The 21,470-nt window shown below is 45.8% G+C and overlaps 1 protein-coding gene and 1 long non-coding RNA gene across 5 annotated transcripts in view; both read left to right on the top strand.

Annotated features, from left to right (window-relative positions):
* cacna1ia (calcium voltage-gated channel subunit alpha1 Ia) overlaps positions 1–3,534 on the top strand; it is a 156,418-nt gene extending 152,884 nt beyond the window's left edge. For all 4 annotated transcript variants that reach the window (XM_072442471.1, XM_072442470.1, XM_072442469.1 and 1 more), the window contains 3 exons: positions 1,375–1,561; positions 1,640–1,863; positions 2,292–3,534. In XM_072442471.1, the coding sequence (XP_072298572.1) occupies positions 1,375–1,561; positions 1,640–1,863; positions 2,292–2,927 (1,047 nt within the window). In that variant the 3' untranslated portion in view covers positions 2,928–3,534. The remainder of the gene's footprint in view (positions 1–1,374; positions 1,562–1,639; positions 1,864–2,291) is intronic.
* Positions 3,535–5,878: 2,344 nt separating this feature from the next.
* On the top strand, positions 5,879–6,306 carry LOC140357579 (uncharacterized). The gene is made up of 2 exons (XR_011926640.1): positions 5,879–6,076; positions 6,128–6,306. It is a non-coding gene; the product is annotated as an uncharacterized lncRNA (long non-coding RNA).
* The last annotated feature ends 15,164 nt before the right edge of the window (positions 6,307–21,470 follow it).

Raw genomic sequence — 21,470 nt, 5'->3', positions numbered from 1 at the left:
CTCATGTTTTAGAACTTCAAAATAACGTGTTTCGTAACAGCACGTCAGGCGTTTCTCACGTCAGGAGTTTAGTTAGAGCGCCATCTACTGGAATCACACGGGAGATAAACACGTCTACAGCAGCTAAAGCAGGAAAGCAGTCGTGAAGAATGCAATTTGAGTGTGTTTTTGAGGCTCTGTCGGGAGAGACTTACTGAGCAGGATTCTTAATAGTAGTGTGCATGAAACTAAATATAACTCCAAATACAAATATTGTTTTTGATGAGGGAACAAACGATGGCCCCAAAAAATAAAAATGCAAATGTCTCCTTAAAACTATGTCTCTCTGGATACCTTTGAATGTGCTTTCGACAGCAGAGAACGAAAGAAATGGACGGTCAAATAATAATGGACATTATTTTAAATGGTAAACAATAGAAAATGGACATATGGTGCAGCTCAGGTGATTTAGCCATAAAGGAATGAATGAAAAAATGTGCTGTATTAATTCGGACAATATGGTTGAGAAGTTATGTTGTTTATTTTTAAAAAATCATTTTTTTTTTCCATGTTATGTATCTATCTCTATGTTTTATTTGTGTCATTATCCTGATATTTCTAATCAGTTTAAAGCTGCACATAAGTCACTTTTCTTCTTTAGTCAATGTTCCACAGTCTGACATTGTGTCCAGGCCAAGTTACAGGTCAGATCTGTGGAAAGGCAAGCCTGCTCGGAGTAAGAATTTATGATTCTATGAGTGTAAAGCCATACTGTGGAACATTCTAGGCAAAGCATTAGCATCGCCACAAAGACATAGTGGACCAGCCTTTAAATATCATGGTTGAGCATATGATTTTTTAAAATGTTTGTGATTTTTTTCATGTATTTATTTATTTTTCTTATTTAGCTCATTTCGATATAGGCAATATTACACACACTTTACTTTCAATTTCAACGCTTTGATTAGGAATCCAATGCCATCTGCTGGCAACTGTGGGTAACATGTGCTTCTGTGGAATGTTGTTTCTGACGGACAGATGATTCTTTCTGAAATTTAAGTATAGATTTTTTTTTTTTTTTAAACAAGATGCATAAATGAAACAAAAAACAACAAAGAAAAAAAAAAGGAGGTTATGGAGAACCACCATTACCCTATGGTGTACCCTATTAAAAGCTCAAAACGTGGATTTAGCATTTTGTGTCCTTTGCCACAGTGAGTTCACTTTTGAATAAGCTCTCGACTAAACTAAAATGAAGCTGGAGGAAATATGTAAATGAGATAATCTTCCTAAAGCTGTCAGAATCCTTTAGAGCTGAATCCTATAAACTGTTGGTGTGTGATTGGACTTCAGGCGTTTCAAATATTCTTTCCCCATGTCTCTCTCTGTCATTAGGGCGGCTTCAGCAGCAGCTCCCCCAGCTCAGAGGAGGCCGGAGGGGGGAGGCTGCAGCACACTCAGGTGGTGGTCCAGAGTCCAGTCCAGGGTTTGGGGCTGTCCTGCTCTCAGATGGACACAGAGCTCCAGGAGAGTGAGGCTCAGACTAATGAAGCCCTCATGAGTTCCCCTCACAGCAGCCCTGGTGAGAGGAACTACAGCTACACACTACATTAGGCTCATTGAGTAAGAACTATGTATAAATGTGTGTTTGTACCTTTAGGAGGAGTCTCAAGTTCCAGTAACAAAGACAGGAGCAGTGAGGGAGGGGCCAGTGGTTTCTGGCCCCTCCTCCACCTCCCCACAGAGTTCTTTCACCCCACGGCCCCTGCCGGGCCCCCACGCAGCCGCAGCCTCAAGCTGTCCAGGGGCCTCAGGCTCACGTCCCCGCGCTCCTGGGCCTCTCTGCGCTCTCCAGGAGCCCGCACGAAGAAGCTCTGCACACAGGTCTGAGAGACAGGCCCAGAATGATCCAGCTCCTCCACACTGGCTCTGTTCACACACACACACACACGCACACACACGCACACACGCACACACGCACGCGCACGCGCACACACGCACGCGCGCACACGCACACGCACTACACACTACACACGCACGCGCGCACATGCACGCGCGCGCACACGCACACATATACACACACACACACACACACACTACGCGCATGCGCACTACACGCACACACAGACACACACACACACACACACTGGCTTTGTTCACACACATGAGAACACACACTCATGTGTCCTCATGTGTTCTCATGTGTCCTCATGTGTTCTCATGTGTTCTCATGTGTCCTTATGTGTCCTCATGTGTTCTCATGTGTCCTCATGTGTCCTCATGTGTTCTCATGTGTCCTTATGTGTCCTCAGTTCCCGTCCCACAGCGACTCGTCCCTGGCCACGGGCAGCTCGGAGGGCAGCCTGCAGACCACTCTGGAGGAGGGCTTGAGCTTCAGCGTGTCTCCTCCACAGGTCCCTGTGTGTCCTGTGCCTTCAGCGGCCAAACCTCTGGTCTGTCCTGTCCCACTGCTCAGGGACAGTTGTGTTCCGTCCCCTGTGCATAGCCTGAGACCCCGGCCCATCCCCTCCTCAGCCCTGACCCTCCAGGCCATCCGGGGCCACCAGCGCAGCCAGAGCAGTGGCCGGGGCAGTACCAGCCCGGGATACACACGCGAGGACTCCATGGACCCCTCCGACGAGGACCTGGGCATTGTGCTGGGGCCCTCCAGTCAGGCGGGCAACAGCGAGCACTTGTCTGAGGCCCTCAGCAGCCTGTCCCTCACCTCCCTACTGACCCCCAGCGCTCTGTTGTACCCTGCAGGAGGGGTGAAGAAGTGCAACAGCACGGGCAGCCTGGATCCGGGGGCCCTGCTGTCCCGCAGCAGAGATGAGCATAGGGACATTCTAGGCCCCTGGACTGACACTCAGAGTGCAGAAAAAGAGCAAGGGCTGAGAGGCAAAAGCTCCAGTCAGACAGCTGTGGGGCCCTGTCGCAAAGACAGATGAAACGTGCTTCTCTTGTTTGATTCCACATTCCCTGGATGGAAAGCATGGCTGTCCCTCAGAGGGGCCGGCTGATGTGTCATGTCCTGCATTCCAAAACCAAACCCTCTTTTCCCTGTTGGCTGTCTGACAAGTCCTCCATGAGGGAGTGCTCCTGTATGTAGTGTACCGGAGTTTAAAGCCAAAGGCTGGGCTCACACGTCCCTTTGAGGAGCCGGGACGAGGGTGAGGGACAGCTCCGACACAACACACTGAGACTGACGAGGGATTACAAACCTGTCGTGTTTGGCCGTGTTTTTCTGAAGCTTGGGCTCATCGAGGTCAGAGATGCAGCTGGACAGTGGAACATTATCTATGCCACTACAAATAGTTTATGCATTGGAGGCTGTGTAGTGAGTCTTGAGTTTGAAGACAGTGGCTGTTCCGCTCTGGAGTCCTTCTGTCCTCACCATAAATGACATATTTCTTCATCCAACTTTGTCTGTTTTTGAATATGGATATTTAACAGAGCTTGGCTGTGATTGGCAAAGCCCTATGAAAGGATACAGATGGATTTGCATGGACTTTTGTTTTTCTTTCAATCACCGAATCGTATCAAGTATAGTGGCTGGAGGTTCACAAACCATAACATATTTCCCTGCACCAGATTCTGGGCAAAACTGGATTACAAGAGCTACTCGAAGGAACTGCATGTTGGAATTGCATTTAACTTTTTACCTATGTACGATGTCAGTGTTGAGTGATGATGGTGTGATTTCTATACAACTATTTTTGTAGTGAAGAACATTTAGGCAAGTGCGGCCATTACGTGCCCTCATGTACCAGACTCGTTGTCTAAGACTTTTTTCGTTTTTTGTTTCGACAGTGGCTTCCAGTTTTCTAATATTTTATAACACCTGAGGACAACGTGTAAAAGAAACGACCAAGCAAAAAATCTGGAACTCTTGAGCGCTGATGTTCTGTTCCCTCCAGCACATTTCTTATGGGGAGCATTGGGACACGGTTGGGCCCATACACGGAGATGGTGTCAGCCATAGCCACTCAGCGCATGGGAAGAAACTTTGCTTTTAGCTTTGTAGTAAAAAAAACTTTTAAAAAAAACATCTCTACCAGAGCTTTATTTTGAAAATCTACAGCACAACAATTTTGGACACGTCGGTGTTCCTTTAGCATGGTACTACTGGGATTGCAATACGGTATGATAACTCTTGAAAGGAGATCATAACGCATTCACACTTAAGTACATTGTAGCAACATCTTTGTTTGATATCAGCACTGTACCGAGGAGCAGCACGTCATCTCCTAATGCAAACCTTTGTTTTTGTTTTCTCCAAATATGAGATGTTGTCGATGCCTGTGTTTTTAGAGGTAGACTCTTCGATCCCTTGTGTTTTGAGCATTACCTTCGCTTACGTCATGAAGGTGGAGACGCAGGGCTGCACGACATGGAAGCTGAGAACGTACTACGCTTCGTTAAACTTCAAATTCATAATTTCACACTTTGTTCATTGTAAACTGATCTAAAACTGCTTAGTAATAGAGACAGGGCCGTTGACTTCCTGTTTAAAACTCTTAATAGTGACAGTTCACCGTAAAAAGGGTCCAGTTTTTATTGTTGGCAATTTTTTTAATCCTACATTTGGAGTCTGATTTTTTTTTTAATAGTTGCAAGTCAGTACAGCGCAGTGGGCGGAGATAGGGGGTAGGTGAAAACAGGAATTACAATACAGGATTACTCAAACATGCAGGAATCAACTGAAATACAACTTTGAGTGGGCTGATGATGAGAGAACATCGTCATAAAAGCTCACAAACATTGACCTTACTTATTATTCCCCTTTTAAATAACTAAATCAAAACTTTATCTTAAGGAGACAAAGAGTTGGACTTGCTGAAAACTGAAATTAAATCAATTTGACTTGAACTTGAACTTGAGTTTGGACACAATTTGGATTTAGCTTGGACCTTATCATTAAAGACTCAGACTTGAACTCCGACTCGACCAATGAAGTCTTCTGAAGGCTTCCGGGCGGGACTCATGATGACCCAACCTGACCCCACATTGAAGACTATTACTTGGACTTGATCATTTTAAAGAGTATAAAGATTTACCTTGTCCATTGAAGATTGAAATCGGAACGCTGAAAACCTTGACTTGAAATGTAGTAAGATTTGACCATTGAAGACTAGCCTCGGATGCGTTGAACTTGCACATTGTAAGCATAAAAGTCAAAAAATAAATCAATATCCAGACACAAATTGATACTAAAACTAGATACTAAATTCAACCAAAAGTACAGAAATAGAAAAAAGTTTCAGAACGATCTATAGTATTTAAAAGGATTTGAGTGTTTTTGTACAATGACAGCATTAATAAGACATTAAAGACTCTGAATTGACATCGGACCAAGACTAAACCCAACACTAAACCTGGACAAGATCAAGACTAAACCTGGACAAGGACAGGACCAAACCAGGCCCACATCAGGACTGAAAACACCAGAGCAGACTTAGAAAACACTTATTTTAGCGTAGAGGCCCAAATAACCTTCCTAACTAAATCTAACATTGCGCTGGACCAAACGCACCAGAAACATAACCCAAACTTTAGAAAAAGGAGCTTGAAGGTGATTATTAATACTCATCTGCAATTGTAACAAACATATAAACAACAACCAGGCGCAGCTTAAGATGTTTTATTTTGCACGTTTGTGTCAGTACCAGGCTGGGAGCACAACTGTGTCCATGCTGTCCAAGTGGTTTCTTTAGTATTACTATCTGGTCTTACACTAGCTCGTATATAGATCAAGACAAATGTAAAACTATTCAAGAAAGATCCATCATTATTAAATAAGTAAGCTTGACGATGAAGACTCTCACAGTCTCAACACTGATTCCGTCCTTCATGGCTATTGCGTTAGTTCGCTAATATTACGAAAAGAAAAGAAAAAAACACAACTTCTCCGTATATCGTGCAGCCCTGTGGAGGTCAATTTCCAAGAGGTGGCCATTTTGAACCATGCAACGTTCTTACTCGTGTTTTGTCTGGCTGTAGGGCAGGTCTGGCGGTGTGTGTGTGTGTATGTGTGTGTGTGTGTGTGTGTGTGTGTTTGTATGCGTGCTTCTTCGGGGCCTTTTCCCGGAGGATCCGTGTGTCTGTCCCTGTGAGGAGTCTGTCCCTGTGAGGAGTCTGTCCCTGTGAGGAGTCTGTCCCTGTGAGGAGTCTGTACTGCGGAGACACAAGAAGTATCTAAGGGCTGTTTTAGCAAAGATACCGTAGGTATTCTTTTTGAGAAATGATCTCTGTGTCAAAGACTATGGTATCAAAAGGTTTAAGCCTGACTACACAGCAATAAATGTTCCATGTGTATGCCCTGCCAAAGATGTTTGTGTTTATTGATGGTATTATTAATTTTTAGCTCTGTTTGTGAAGTATGCATCGAAAACATCGCACTCAAAGCACTGACATCTCCATGGAGACAAACAGGTAACGATCCACCAGGAAAGTTACACTCCGTCTGGATACTACCGTCTGGAACACTTAACGCACTACACCACTGCTACACCGATTCCACGCTAACGTCTATAACCACATTTTCAGAATAATAACTGTGTAGAAACTGTATTCCAGAACAGATGATATGCAGAATACAGTTTTAGGAATATTTTTCTAACATATGTGTGTCTACAGGACTCTCACAGAACCATATAGGAATAGGTTACACAATAGACATTCTTTAGTGCTTGGAAGTATTCATTCCAACATGACATTTATTAATATATTCAAACAAGATAATTATGATTTTGTTTGCTAAATAGTTGTAAAGTGGTTATAAAGTCTCAGGTGCCTGTCGCGGCGGCAGCCCTAGAACCCAGTGGAGACCGGAAGTAAGGGCTGAAGAAGGTGAAGAAGGCCTATCAGGCCTCTTTGGCTTGTAGGACTCCTGAGGCCGTTGACAGGTATTGGCGCCGCAGTTTGTGCTGTTGCAGAGACAAACACTGGTGAGTGACAAAGGCTGGGAGGAGTTCGGGGAGGCCATGGAGGAGGACTATCGATCGGCTCCAAAGAAATTCTGGCAAACCATCCTGCGCCTCAGGAGGGGGAAGCAGTGCTTCACCAACACCGTTTATGGTCCGGGTGTAATAATTTAACAAAGTTTGACAATAATCTTAATGTTAGAAAAATCAACTGGAAAAAAGGCTATCATGTTCGGTTGTACATTTTGATCAAAACTCATAGTACTATGATGACTGACTTGGTCCCTGGTCCCAAACGCAGCACACATATACCATAGCAGCAGCCAACAGTGCAGAGGGCAGTCAGGCCAACAACACAACAACCCTTCACAGGAATGCAATTAGCCATTACCTCACGACTTATTGAAATTAGCTCAATAATAGCATGATTTTGTAACGAGCCATATTTAATCTGTCATTTTGGTTTCAATATCAATGGTTGTAACGCTCCCTGGTCAGAGACAGATAAGATTATCACCGCTGTGACTGTCATTGCTCTGTAGACCGAAGGAGATTAAGAGATTTTTATTTTATTTTGCTCTCGATATTGCAGCAATGGGCCCTGTTCAATGTTTACCTCAATGATGTAATAACCCTTTGCACCACCATCAAATGGCATCATGACGTCAGCCAACCCTCCCTCCTCACCACCAGCCGCTACAACAGCACCCGCGCCCGTCGTCCAAGACCAGCCATCGACCACCACCCTCCTGCTCCATGTCATTCTACTTATACAATATACAGAGTTTTATATTTTCAAATTAACATTTTCCCTTATTCCACTTTTGTTACTCCATTGTCCATTTGTCCATCTGTTTGTTCATATGATATGGACTACTACTTTATTTGTACAAAATATTTTTGCAATCCTTTTTCATAACTAAGCAGGTCCATTCCTGCATAATTGTATTTTGATATTATAAACCTTCATACAGACATACACATCCTGTATGTCTAATTTTCAAATGTTATTAGCGTTACAGACGTTTTCCCCATTTACCGAATGCATTCCAATCGTCCTAATTATTCCCTTCAATGAGTTTTAAATAACTTTTTGCAACTTTCAGAGACCAGAGTTCACCATTATGGTAAAGCTGACAAAATCTAGCATGCTAACAGCACACTTCCTGCTTCTCGGAGAATGAAACAATTTATGGGAATATTAAAGGTGGTATGGACGATTTTTTTCAGCAAATTTTTGATCATATTTCCTCGTGGCGTGGATAAATCATTTGTCCTGCCACGTATCAATCATAAAACGCACCTACCGCTCACCTGCAGCCGCGTCAGGCTCGTCCCCACGTTTCCGCGTGCCTAAGCGCATGGATCTATCATAATATAGTTCCCTCAGTGTACGGGGCAAAATGAAGACGGAGAAAGACAGTTTGAGCTGACGCAGAAGTGGACAGAAATCTACAGGAGACGAGAGATGCGATGTGATCCGTTGCGCTAATAAACAAACGCACGTGTGTGTTGTATCAGTCCACACGGGGGAGTGGCATGTGCACTTCCGCCTGAGTTCTAAAATCGCCGAAAAATCGTCCATACCGCCTTTAAGTGTGATGTCACTTCCAGGTCTAAGCAACTATGGAAACTAGATGTTTTGTCTATGGATTAAACTTTTCACGTTTTTATTTTTTTATTTAACAAAGGCTTGGATAGAAAAGTGTCATAGATGTGGTACTGTTATATAAATGAAAGAAGAGACGGGGAGACGAGCTGATGTTTACAGTCTTAAAAACACAAAGAACAGCTATTTCATTCTTTTTAAAGTGTTTACACTGATCCATAGTTATTGCTCACTTATCTGCTTCATTCTGAGCATCCTAATTATTCAAGATTTTAAGCGCTTTTCTCAACTTTCAAGTGTACCATCACAGTGAAGCTAACAGCAATTAGCATGCTAACAGCGCACTTATGGTTCAGATGAGGACAAAACCTTTTAATTAGGTGCATAAAGCGGTCTCATTTTTACCTTAAGAGCTGCTTTTGCAACACATTTGTACTTTGGGAAAACAGATTGTTCTTCACTACTAAAAAAATCGATTTTGCCTTTAACCTTGTCATATTTGCCATCGCGCTTTAACTTCATTGCACAATATTGAGTCAGAAAAACCTGGATGAACCGAAACCGCACCTCCGCCACTTCTAGACAGCAAAACACCTCTCCTCTCTTCCTCCCTTCTTTACAGTTTTTTCTTTGCGGTGCTTTGGGAACAGGAGAGCGCTGCAGACAGCCCGTCACGCCCGGCCCGGACTCCTACCGCATTATGTATGCACGCTGAACGCTTGGATGTTGTTTACACTCCCTCACACCCACGACCCATCGACCAGCCATCCAGCCAGCCTCCCCCCAGCATCTCTCACCTCTCCAGACCACCTCTCCCTGGGGCTTCTGTCACTCAAATGTCACAGGAAACAAGAAAAGAAAAGGAAAAAGTACTTGCAAGCGCGTACTAGCAATAAAATACTAGAGTGACAAAGATAACTACTGGAAATATTAATGATACGGCGAAATGAAGTGTGTATTGAAGCTCAAGAGTGACAAAAGTTATGTTTTGTTGCAGCAGCATAGTAAAAAGTTCAGAGGGTGACGTCATGATTATGTATTGCAATCATATCCTGTAATTCTTGGGTCCGAAGTGATGACACACACTCTTTGCTACTGCCATCTTGAGGACAAAAAGTGTTGTGTTGTCTGCTTGCTGCGCAAAGGGTTTTACTAAATACAAGTCTCAAAACAAAGGATTCCTCTTCTGTCACATCCCCAAAGACCCGTTTGTCCCGAAATGTATTACTGTGGTCAGGAGGGACCAGTGGATTTACAGATATCACTCCAGACTGAGCTGTTTGTTTCAGGTCGTTAGCAGCTGGCTAATGCTAGTTTGCATATTATTGTGCGGCTACATGCTAATAAACGTTAGCGTACTTGCAGACAGTTTTAACAAGCCTCATTTCCAACTGTCCAGGTGTTATATTTTAGGATCAAACACAAAGTCCGTGCTCTTGAAAGCTTTGAGGGCGTGTCCAGTGCTGAGGGCGTGTCCGGTGCAGAGGGCGTGTCCGGTGCAGAGGGCGTGTCCGGTGCAGAGGGCGTGTCCGGTGCAGAGGGCGTGTCCGGTGTAGAGGGCGTGTCCGGTGCAGAGGGCGTGTCCGGTGCAGAGGGCTTGTGGACGAGGAAATGTCCATAAAAGTTTGTCTCTGCTTTTAAGGATCAAAACTTAGAACTTCTTGAAGTGTCAGCCCTTTTCATCTTCAGTTTTATTCTGTTTTTCATGTCTAACAGAGAAGAGGGAACAGCACGTGTGACGTCTTCAACGTTCAAGTCACATGACTGAAACCTATGGATAGAGGGTTCATGTGACATCACTACATTATACAGATGTGTTAGCATTAGCCTCCAAACATCACAAACTATGAAAAACCAGAGCTGTTTTGGGACTGACAATCACTCGAGCACACGTGAATAACACCAGAGCCTCATTAGAAAACATTACCTCGTGTATATTATTCATGTGAGCGATTAGCACCAACATTAGCATACATGCTAACGGCCATACATGTAGCCTAATAAACATTTCATAACTCCAATGTTATGCTGGACAATAGTGAACTTAAGTAACTGGGGTAGAAGTTAGAGGGTGTAATAAAAGCTAGCTTAAAGACCTATTGTGTTTTTATCTGCTATAAAGTTGTCATTGATGACCTTCGCGGATCATTGTGCAATTAAAAAAAAAATGCAATATTGATCCAAAACGACTAAAAGAAACAAGTCTGCTTACTTCCGGGTGGAAAACCACAAGGCTTATTTCATTTTTGTCAATATGGTTACGCGACACAGCCAAGTCCTATGTATGTCACGGTTAAATTAAATAAAACTGCAGAACAAAGTAAAGAGCGGTGCGTGTAATGGTGGGGAATCCGGGGACGGAGACGGTGGGACCAATGGCGTCTTGTCCGCAAGAAAATAAAACATTACAAACATGCAACATGAATCGCTCATAATTCAACTTTGAGAAGGTAATACAACTTTAAATGAGAAGGTAACACAAAAAGTTACACAGTGCACCTTTAAAGACTCTTTAATTGGAACAAGTTCTGCTTTTTCTCCCCCACCGCGAAGACAAAGCACCACGGCGACGGGAGGATTTGTGTGAAGCGAGGCCCTGGAGGCACAAGCAGAGTTCACTCCTGCAAAGACTGTGGGATGGCAGGTGCAAGGAGACACCAAAAACACATGAAACAAGCGCCTTCACAATTAGCGGCGTTTAGTTATGAAAGACGACGGGAAATATGAGGTCACATTTTGTTGTTGCTGCTGTCAAAAGATGGCTCCGAGCGTGGAAAACATGTCTTCTTAATAGGGTTGTGTCTGAGCACCAAAGGGAGGAAACATTAAATTACAGTAACATCCGGTGTTTTGTTTTTCATAGGATCGTGTTGAGCTGCTTTATTGGAGCGCTGGTTTTTAGGTGTTTCTGGCAGAAAAACAAATGAAGTATGATCATTTTGAGAAAGTCAATACCATCACCAGGGGTCAGTAGAGAGAGACGGTGAAGTGCTGATATTCTTATGCGAAATTGTAAAAATAATTACAAAAAAATAGAAGAAAATTTTTAGAAATATGTTAGTTATTGTTGATGCATGTATTACATTCAGCTACTTTTTTCACATTATTAGTTTTTATGGTAAAATGAATCTATTGTTATTTATTTCAATTAAGATAAGATAAGATAAGATATTCCTTTATTGTCCCACATGGGGAAATTTCATTGGTGCAACGCAGGTAGATACAGAGGTAGATACAGAAGAACAGATCACCTACAGGAAGTCTGAAAAACACTTTCAGTAGAAGATCTCCTATAAATAAATAAAAACTCCCATAGACAAATGAATAAATAAATAAATAAATACCATTGCATGTGATCACGACAGTAATTGCACATGAATATGTGTCACGACAGCACATAGATTGCACATGAATTTCACAGTAATTGCACATATGACAGAATTGCACATGAGTATTAGGTTAGGTCAGTATTGCGAGTGTTCAGTACTAACAGTTTTTGTTATAAAGTCTGACAGCAGCAGGAAGGAAAGACCTACGGAACCTTTCCTTCACACGTCGAGGGTGGATCAGTCTCTCACTGAAGCTGCTCTCCAGAGCGGAGAGAGTGTCCTGCAGGGGGTGACACTCATGGTCCAGTATAGATGTGAATCTAGCCAGGACCCTCCTGTCCCCCACCTCCTGCACCGAGTCCAGAGCACAGCCCAGGACAGAGCTGGACTTCTTGATGACTCTGTCCAGCTTCCTCCTCTCCCTCTCTGTGATGCTGCTGCTCCAGCAGACCACACCGTACAGGAGGGCTGATGCCACCACAGAGTCATAGAAGGTCTTCAGGAGTGGCCCTGTCACTCCAAAAGACCTGAGTCTCCTCAGGAGGTAGAGCCGACTCTGGCTCTTCCTGTACAGTGCGTCTGTGTTATGAGTCCAGTCCAGTTTGTGGTTCAGATGAACACCCAGGTACTTGTATGAGTCCACTCTCTCAATGTCCCGTCCCTGGATGTTCACTGGTAAGGGAGCAGTGGGGTGGCGTCTGCGGAAATCCACCACCATCTCCTTGGTCTTCCCCGCGTTGATGAGGAGGTGGTTCCGCTGACACCAGTCCACAAAGCCGCTCCAGTGTCTTCATCAGGTGGGACGTGAGAGCCACTGGCCTGAAGCTGTTGAGGTCTTTGGGGCGCGGTGTCTTAGGCACAGGTACCAGACAGGAGGTCTTCCAGACCTGTGGTACCACCCTCAGCTTCAGGCTCATGTTGAAGACATGCTCCATAACTCCACACAGTTCATCTGCGCAGGACTTAAGGAGCCTGGGGCTGATGCCATCAGGTCCTGCTGCCTTCCTCACTTTAATCCTCTTCAGCTCATTCCTCACCTGTGCTGCTGTGACAGTCAGTGGTTGGCAGGGGGACCGTGTGCTGGGGGGATGGGTGAGTCCAGGCGAAGTGGGGAGCTGATGGTCCGGGGCAGATAAGCGAAGAGGAACAGATGCAGGGCATTGTCCAGCTGTGGAAGAGGGAGCATGCAGCTGTGCAGGGGGAGGGGCGGGTGACCGATCAAACCTCAAGAAGTGAGCATTTAAATCATTCACCCACTGTAGATCCCCCTCTGTCTGGGCAGGGGGGATTTTGAAGCCCAAGCTGGTTTTCAGGCTCCTCCACACTCCCTGAATGTTCTTTTGCTGCAGCTGCTCCTCCATCCTCCTCTTGTAGCCGGCCTCCGCCTGCCTGATCTTCCTCCTCAGCTCCTTCTGCACAGTCCTCAGCTCCTCCTTGTTCCCTGACCTGAAGGCTCTCTTCTTCTCCTTCAGCAGAGCCTTCAGTTCACGGTTAATCCATGGCTTGTTGTTTGGAAAACACCGCACCGTCCGGGAGGGAACAATGTTCTCAAAACAGAAGTTGATGTAATCCGTGATGCACTCTGTGATGGTGTTGATGTCCTCCCCATGTGGGTCATAAAGCTCAGTCCAGACAGTGGTGCTGAAGCAGTCCCTCAGAGCCTCCTCGCTCTCAGCAGACCACATCCTCACCTCACGGGACACCACAGGCTGCCTGCGCACGATGGGTTCATACACAGGCCTCAGATGTACAAGGTTGTGGTCCGAGCTGCCCAGGGGAGGGAGGGGGGAAGAAGAATAAGCCTCCTTGGTGTTGGCAAAAAACAAGTCCAATGTTCTATTCTCTCTGGTGGGGCAGGTAACATACTGGGTGTATGTTGGTAGAACAGAAGAGGGAAAAGCGTGGTTAAAGTCACCAGAGATGAGGAAGAGAGCCTGTGGGTGCTGTGTTTGCAGCCTACAAGTGCAGGAGAGCAGTGCTTCACAAGCATTTTCAGCATTGGCAGACGGGGCCACATAGACTGCGATCAAAATCACATGTGAGAACTCCCGGGGCAGATAATATGGCCTCATGCCAATAGCCAATAGTTCAATATCCCTGTTACATAGCTGCTCCCTTACTGTGCAGTGTTCGGGTTTGGACCAGCTCGTGTTCACATACACCGCCAGACCTCCACCTCTTTTCTTCCCGCATTCTCTCGTTCTGTCCGCCCGCAGCAGATGAAAATTGTCCAAACCTACAATAGAGTCTGGCATTTCTGCTGTTAACCAGGTCTCTGTGAAAATCAAGACGCTGCTGTCCCTATAAATCCTCTGGGACCGCATGAGGCTCGCTATTTCCGTCATTTTATTTTGAAGGGACCTCACGTTACCCATGACTACGGCGGGAACCGACTTCCTGTTTGTCCCTCTCTTCTCTCGGAGTTTACGTCCAGCCCGTCTGCCTCGTTGCGTTTTCCTTAGGATGTCCGCCGGGATAACGTGACGATCTCCGGGTAAGACGAGTGTTTCATGAGTTCCTCCTTTGTGTAAACGCGGTACGGCGCCGGGTGGGGCCGGAGCCGGGGGACTCAGAGCCAAGGCACATCGCAACGACACAACGAAAACACTCAATCCAGCCGAATAAAGTCAAAAAAAGTTAATTTAAAGCGATTCCAGTGCGTGTCCCGATCGTTCGTGAAGTTCCTCTTTCATATAAACGTGTATATAAACGTGTACCGACGACACGCCGTACTTTAGCGCGGCCGGAGGGCGCGGGGGGGGGGCTGGTGGGCTCGCTCAGAGCTAGCTCACGTCACAACAACACAACGAACGCAACGAAAAACGCTCAAATCCAGCCGAAAAAAGTCAAAAACAGTTGAATTAAAAAACTATTCCAGCGCGTGTCCCTATCGTACAGTAAAATAGAAAAAATATACTAACTATATTTACAAAATATAGGAGATAAAGCACAATAAGTGTGAGAAAGAAGAGAGAGCGTTTACACCGGGCTGCCAGCTGTACTAGCGCCTTATGACGTATGATTCAAAACATACGTCCTTACATACGTCCTTATGACGTATAAAAAATTGACTCAAAACATATAATGTTCCTTCCTTCCTTTTAATTATTTTTTTACATTACATAATCATCTGTTTAACATAAACTATTTGTGAGGGAAAGGGTGACATAATTTAAACTGGATCATCATTTATGTATTTAATTATGTATTCATTCATGTACTTGGTGTACTCTCCTTTGCATATTTGCATCACAGCCTGATCTTCGGCCGATTACAGTTACATTATTTGAATAATTTAATCATTTACTACTCACTTTTAGGTTTATGGCAGATGTGTGTGTGTGTGTGTGTGTGTCTGTGTGTGTGTCTGTATGTGTGTGCGTGTTTGTGTGTGTGTGTGTGCGCGTGTGTGTCTGTATGTGTGTATGTGTGTGCGTGTTTGTGTGTGTGTGTGTGTGCGCGTGTGTGTCTGTATGTGTGTATGTATGTGCGTGCGTGCGTGTGTGCGTGCGTGTGTGTGTGTGTGCGCGTGTGTGTCTGTATGTGTGTATGTATGTGCGTGCGTGCGTGTGTGCGTGCGTGCGTATGTATGTGTGTGCGTGCGTGTGTATGTGTGTGCGTGCGTGTGTGCGTGCGTGCATGTGTGTGTGTGCGTGCGTATGTGTGTGCGTGCGTGCGCGTGCGCGTGCGTGTGTATGTGTGTGTGCGTGTGCGTGTGTCTGTATGTGTGTGCGCGCATGCGTGCGTGCGTGCGTGTGCATGCGTGCGTGTGTGTGTATAAATGCGTGCGTATGTGTGTGCGTGCGTGCGTGCGCGTGCGTGTGTATGTGTGTGTGCGTGTGTGTGTGTCTGTATGTGTGTGCGCGCGTGCGTGCGTGCGTGTGCATGCGTGCGTGTGTGTGTGTGCACAGACTGTCGCCATGTCAGGTCGACTTGTCCAGAGAAAAGTCCAAGTCCATTGATCGTATCAGATTGAAGCCGCGGGCAACAGGAGAAAATAAGTCACAAAAAGTGTATAGCAGAGCGAAGGAATCTATGAGGTGCCACTGACATGACTCCTGAGGCTGGACCCAACTGTCACTGGCCCCAGCAGAGGAATCAAGCTGTTGTTAAAGGACAAATATTATGCATTCTTTGTATTTTTTATCAGCCTTTAAACATGCTCTTGGATACCTTTAGTTTGGTATCTCATGTTTTAGAACAAAAAAGACAAACTAGCATATGTATCTATACTGTTTTCCAGAGCACTGACTCAGTTTTGGCCCCATCTACTGGCTGCAGAGGTCATTTCACAGGTTAATCATAAACAATTGGGATATTTTCTCTGAGATGCAGTTCTGCTGCTTGTGATTAGACGGGAGAAAATCTCAGAACGAGTCTAGAGATTATTTATGGACTTAAAAATGGCAGAGAAGATTCTCAGAACCACGTCACAGATCTAACATTTAGAATGGAGTGTTTTGGACGCTTGGATCGAGAGGACTTTTTACCCAGGATTCATCGAACTAGTGTGAATGAAGCTAAATGCTACTCCAGGTATGTTTTAGATGAGGAAACAATGTTCGCACATGGTTAAAAGCTCAAAAACATCCATTTACCATAATATATGTTCTTTAAATCAATTTAAGAGAACGGACATCTTTTCCATCCACAAACGCACATATTGCTTCCCTTTGCACTAGTTTCTGCTAAAATAGGCTGAAGTAAGTCCAAGTTTGTTTTTGATCTTCAACTTTGGCTCCCACCCAAACCCCAATGCTGCTCCGTGATTGGTCCAGTCTCTGCACCACTGGTTGTTCTGGCCTGACGGCGACAGCAGGAGTCCCACCAGATGGATTCTCGTAGAGTCGTGAGCTCATAAACATGGCAAGGATCATCTTTTTGCGAAGGACTATGCTACAGAAAAGTTGCGCAATGCACCTTTAACTTAAGATGGTTAAGGTGTGAACATTACACAGGTTTTGTCCTGGTTTCTATCATTATTACTTATTAAATGACTCCGGAATGTGGTGCAGATGGCATTACAGCGGTGGGAAAAAGCTGTTTTATATAAGTCGAGCAAGCACATTACTCCACAGTGCTATTCTTACGCATGTCACCTTTCCCCCATTAGCCTCAGACTCCTGGCAGCTATGGCCGCCTGCATTGAAGGATCAGTGCTAATAGCTTGCTGCTGATCCCCTCACACTCTGCTCGCTCCTCCGCCGTTACCTGTTCTCCCTCGCCACCTCGGAGCCCGGGCGAAGGGAGGAACGCCATGACAGCTGCGGCCGGAGATTGGGTACAGTGCTGACGCGACGGCTTCCAACGCGGCGCGCCCGGCTCTCATCACGACGGATGATTGACTGCCTCCCAACACACCTGTCCGCCGCTTTGGGAGATAATGGTGAAAAATTATACGGGGACAAAATGCGGCGTGCGCTTAATCCGAACGCCGGTGAGACGGGAGGGGAGCGGGGAAAGGTGGTGCGATCGTGTTGTGGGATGTGTTTACAAAGACCGCAGGTTGAAAAAAATGAAAAGTAAAAAGCTGTCTGAGGGCAGCGGTATTTGAAAAGCGCTGAGCAGTTCCCGGGCAGGTCTTAAGAAGGAGAATTTATGCCAAGTTATCAGAATAGACTTACTGTATTTATGTATTAGGAGCGTAAAGTGTCAGAGAAGGAGAGAGTAAGCAAATGTTGGCGTCACAAGCGGTTTATGGAGAGGCAGTCGAGCCTGGTTACATAATCAGGTGGTGCAGGGTTAAGCGCGCTCACCTCGCGTCAAGAAGGTCCTGGGTTTGATTTTCTTCATTTTCTCATAAGAGCTTGACACGAGTACTTAATGAATGATTAGCTAGGTAGTCAAAACAATTCCATTATTATAACACTTTTCATACAACATATTCTGGTGTTTGAAGGTGCACTGTGTAACTTTTACACAGACTACCAGCTTGCCTTGATGTTATTTCTATGCCTGGAAAGTTCTTTAACAGCATGTCTTAAATGTTTTTATCTTTCTTTTATTTTATTTTTATTGCGGTTGTCTTTGTTACTCAAATATGCAGTTTGAAAAACATGCTCCACAGATCTGACCTGTAACATGGCCTAGTGACGTCCCCTGCAAAGACAAACTTAGGGATCATCTCAAAATGGTTTGAAGCTGAGAAGACGTAATTTTTTTCGTTTCTCTCCCCCCCTCAAAAGACTTTGTCTGGCTTCACATAAAATGTTAACGCGCTGATAAAATGATAGGAGCTTGATAGACCCTGCTCACCTCTAGTGAACGTCTCTGAACATCCTTTGGTAAGTTTATCAGTAGAAGTTATGAATTCTCCAAATAATGTCACCTGTCGCACATGTTTGTTTACTCAATCCACATGGTCCACGGCGCACCGTGGCCAGCGCGGGGAGCGGGGCGGGTGCTCCCTCACACGGGCCACTGCGCGCTGTGATCACAACGCACCGTGGGGTGCGTTGTGATCACGCGCACGACGGGCCACGGTGCGCACGTTGTGACGAATTGACCAATCTGCGTGAAGTATTTTTGAACGTCCCGGCGGCTTTCAGCGAGCGCCTTCCCAGAGTGAGACATGTTACATAATTGCTGTTTTTTGGCACTAGTAATTTATAGACTTGTGAATAGGGATGCAGACCTAAACCCACGTTCAGGTTCAAGTCTGGATTAGAATCCAGAGGTTTAGGTTTAGGTCCGGACCTAATGAGTCCGGCTGAACTCATGCCATATTTGCATAATGTTATAACAGCATAACACAAGCTACTTGGCTCAATTAAGTTGAAGACACATGAACAAGGACGACTATCAAACACAAGGCTTAACTGCAGACTGAAATAAACTCAATTTATCTGGTTTATTCACTGCTTATTAACAGAAGTTACAACTTACAAATCACAAGCTGCTAGCTGCTAACACACATTCATGTGTTTTACGAGAGGAACAACTCCTGAACAAGAGCATGTTGAGTATTAGTATTAGGGCAGCTGTTTCTGCTGATACTATGTTTGTCAAGTGTGTTACTGGTTTGACTGGGCTGTTTCCCACACCTGAAGTTTAATGCCTTTAGATACATTTCCACTCTTTAATTTTGCAGATCCATTGGCATCAAAGTCATGTAAAAACCTTCAAAAACTAGCATAAAAGTCAACTAGAACCACTATAAATCACTCAACTTAGCAGTATCAAAAAGACCATATTTAACAACTGTAGAATACAAATACTATTACAAAATATATGCTCCAATTAATGAATCCAGCAATTAAAAAATATTAGTTTGACTTAGTATTTACTTAGATGTATAAATATGTATCTGGCACATTAACCCACCTAAATAAATGCTACATCACAACATAACAGTTATTTTATTCATATTGTAGCGACCCTAGTCTCTAGTGCGCGTGGTCTCTGGGGCGGAGCTAAGAGCGGCTCAGGAGACGAGGTGGTTTTTGATGTTCCTGTTCCATCACCATGGTTACGGCCAACAGTAACCAACTCTGTTCAAGAAATAAAGTGATAACTTGTGAGCACTAAACCAGTATTACTGACCTGAGCGAGAAGTTACAATATTTACACCCAAACCAAAGCACAAGCCGCTCCTTTAACAAGCGTTAAACTAACTCACGGAGCGGCACAAGCGGCGACGCACGCGGCGGCTTCAAACGATTTAATTGAGCCAGCCATCTTCCCGAATGTTCGGTCTCTCGCGTCTTTAAACTCATTGCGCGGCTTCAACTTCTGCCGCGTGGAAGACGCGTGCGTCGCTGATGCTCCAGGCGCCATTGACAGCGATGTCAGTGTTTACGTCTTTTCCAGCGCGAATTTCGCGATCTATGGAAGGTTTAAGATGGTTTAGATTCTAGAACGTAAAGGATATAGAATGTGAGGGGTAGATTTTTAGTCCAGAACCGAATCACCGGGTTTCGTTTTTTTTGGACCTGAACCGAAACGTTTTTACAAGTCCGGATCCGGTCCGTCGTAGCGGTACGCATCCCTACTTGAGAAACATTGTGAAATATATTCATCCGGCCCTTACGAGACGACCGACGCCACCTGTAGACAGCCCCAACAGGAAGTGGCGAACAAAGAACGTGAAAGATACTTGGACGTTTTTATAGTTATAGTTTATAGAGTTGTGCGCCAGCTGCCGGCTTGATGGGCACACTGCTACAAATATTTGCAGCTTTGTGGTACAAAATGGTATTAAACTTTGGTTAAACTCCACCACTGCAGATAATGAGAGGCCCAAACCTTCAGGGGCCGAGTCAGACACACATGCAGGGTCCAAATCTCACCCTCAATCAGCGCTTTAGTCCTCCAGACCCCGCCCCCACTCTCCCCTTTAGTCCTCCAGACCCCGCCCCCACTCTCCCCTTTAGTCCTCCAGACCCCGCCCCCACTCTCCCCTTTAGTCCTCCAGACCCCGCCCCCACTCTCCCCTTCAGTCCTCCAGACCCCCCCCACTCTCCCCTTGAGTATTCCAGACCCCGCCCCCACTCTCCCCTTTAGTCCTCCAGACCCCGCCCCCACTCTCCCCTTTAGTCCTCCAGACCCCGCCCCCACTCTCCCCTTTAGTCCTCCAGACCCCGCCCTCTCTCTCCCCTTTAGTCCTCCAGACCCCGCCCCCACTCTCCCCTTTAGTCCTCCAGACCCCGCCCTCTCTCTCCCCTTTAGTCCTCCAGACCCCGCCCCCACTCTCCCCTTTAGTCCTCCAGACCCCGCCCCCACTCTCCCCTTTAGTCCTCCAGACCCCGCCCTCTCTCTCCCCTTTAGTCCTCCAGACCCCGCCCTCACTCTCCCCTTTAGTCCTCCAGACCCCGCCCTCTCTCTCCCCTTCAGTCCTCCAGACCCCGCCCTCACTCTCCCCTTTAGTCCTCCAGACCCCGCCCTCTCTCTCCCCTTTAGTCCTCCAGACCCCGCCCTCTCTCTCCCCTTTAGTCCTCCAGACCCCGCCCTCTCTCTCCCCTTCAGTCCTCCAGACCCCGCCCTCACTCTCCCCTTTAGTCCTCCAGACCCCGCCCTCTCTCTCCCCTTTAGTCCTCCAGACCCCGCCCTCTCTCTCCCCTTTAGTCCTCCAGACCCCGCCCTCTCTCTCCCCTTCAGTCCTCCAGACCCCGCCCTCACTCTCCCCTTTAGTCCTCCAGACCCCGCCCTCTCTCTCCCCTTTAGTCCTCCAGACCCCGCCCTCTCTCTCCCCTTTAGTCCTCCAGACCCCGCCCTCTCTCTCCCCTTTAGTCCTCCAGACCCCGCCCTCTCTCCCCTTTAAAAAAGTTAGTTACTATAGTTTGCAGGTCAGATCGGGTCCAAAGCACAAGACTTATTCCCCCAGAGACACTAAATCCTACTTTTGTACTTACTCTGTACTTTCACCTGGTCTGTATTTTCTGTGTTAATTGTAAGTTATTAGAGAAAGCCCGAGTCCGCAGCAGCACAGCCTGATCCATGTAATTATTTTGGCCATGAACAGAGCCTTGATTAAAGAACGCAGAGCAGCATGAAAGCACTAAACCTCACCTCATGCGCTCGTTTGTTTACGGTGTCAAAAATGGAGGATTCAAACTGCTCCAAAGCACAGTTACACCAGAGTAACACTGAAAGCTGAACTTTTGTCCGATGCAAACATTTTTTAACAAGTAC

The sequence above is a fragment of the Eucyclogobius newberryi genome, unplaced genomic scaffold (assembly GCF_026437365.1).
Source record: "Eucyclogobius newberryi isolate DKJ021-1_F unplaced genomic scaffold, fEucNew1.0.hap1 SCAF_13, whole genome shotgun sequence".
In the NCBI taxonomy this organism is placed as follows: Eukaryota; Metazoa; Chordata; class Actinopteri; order Gobiiformes; family Gobiidae; genus Eucyclogobius; species Eucyclogobius newberryi.
This window is presented reverse-complemented; position numbering and strand designations above follow the sequence as displayed.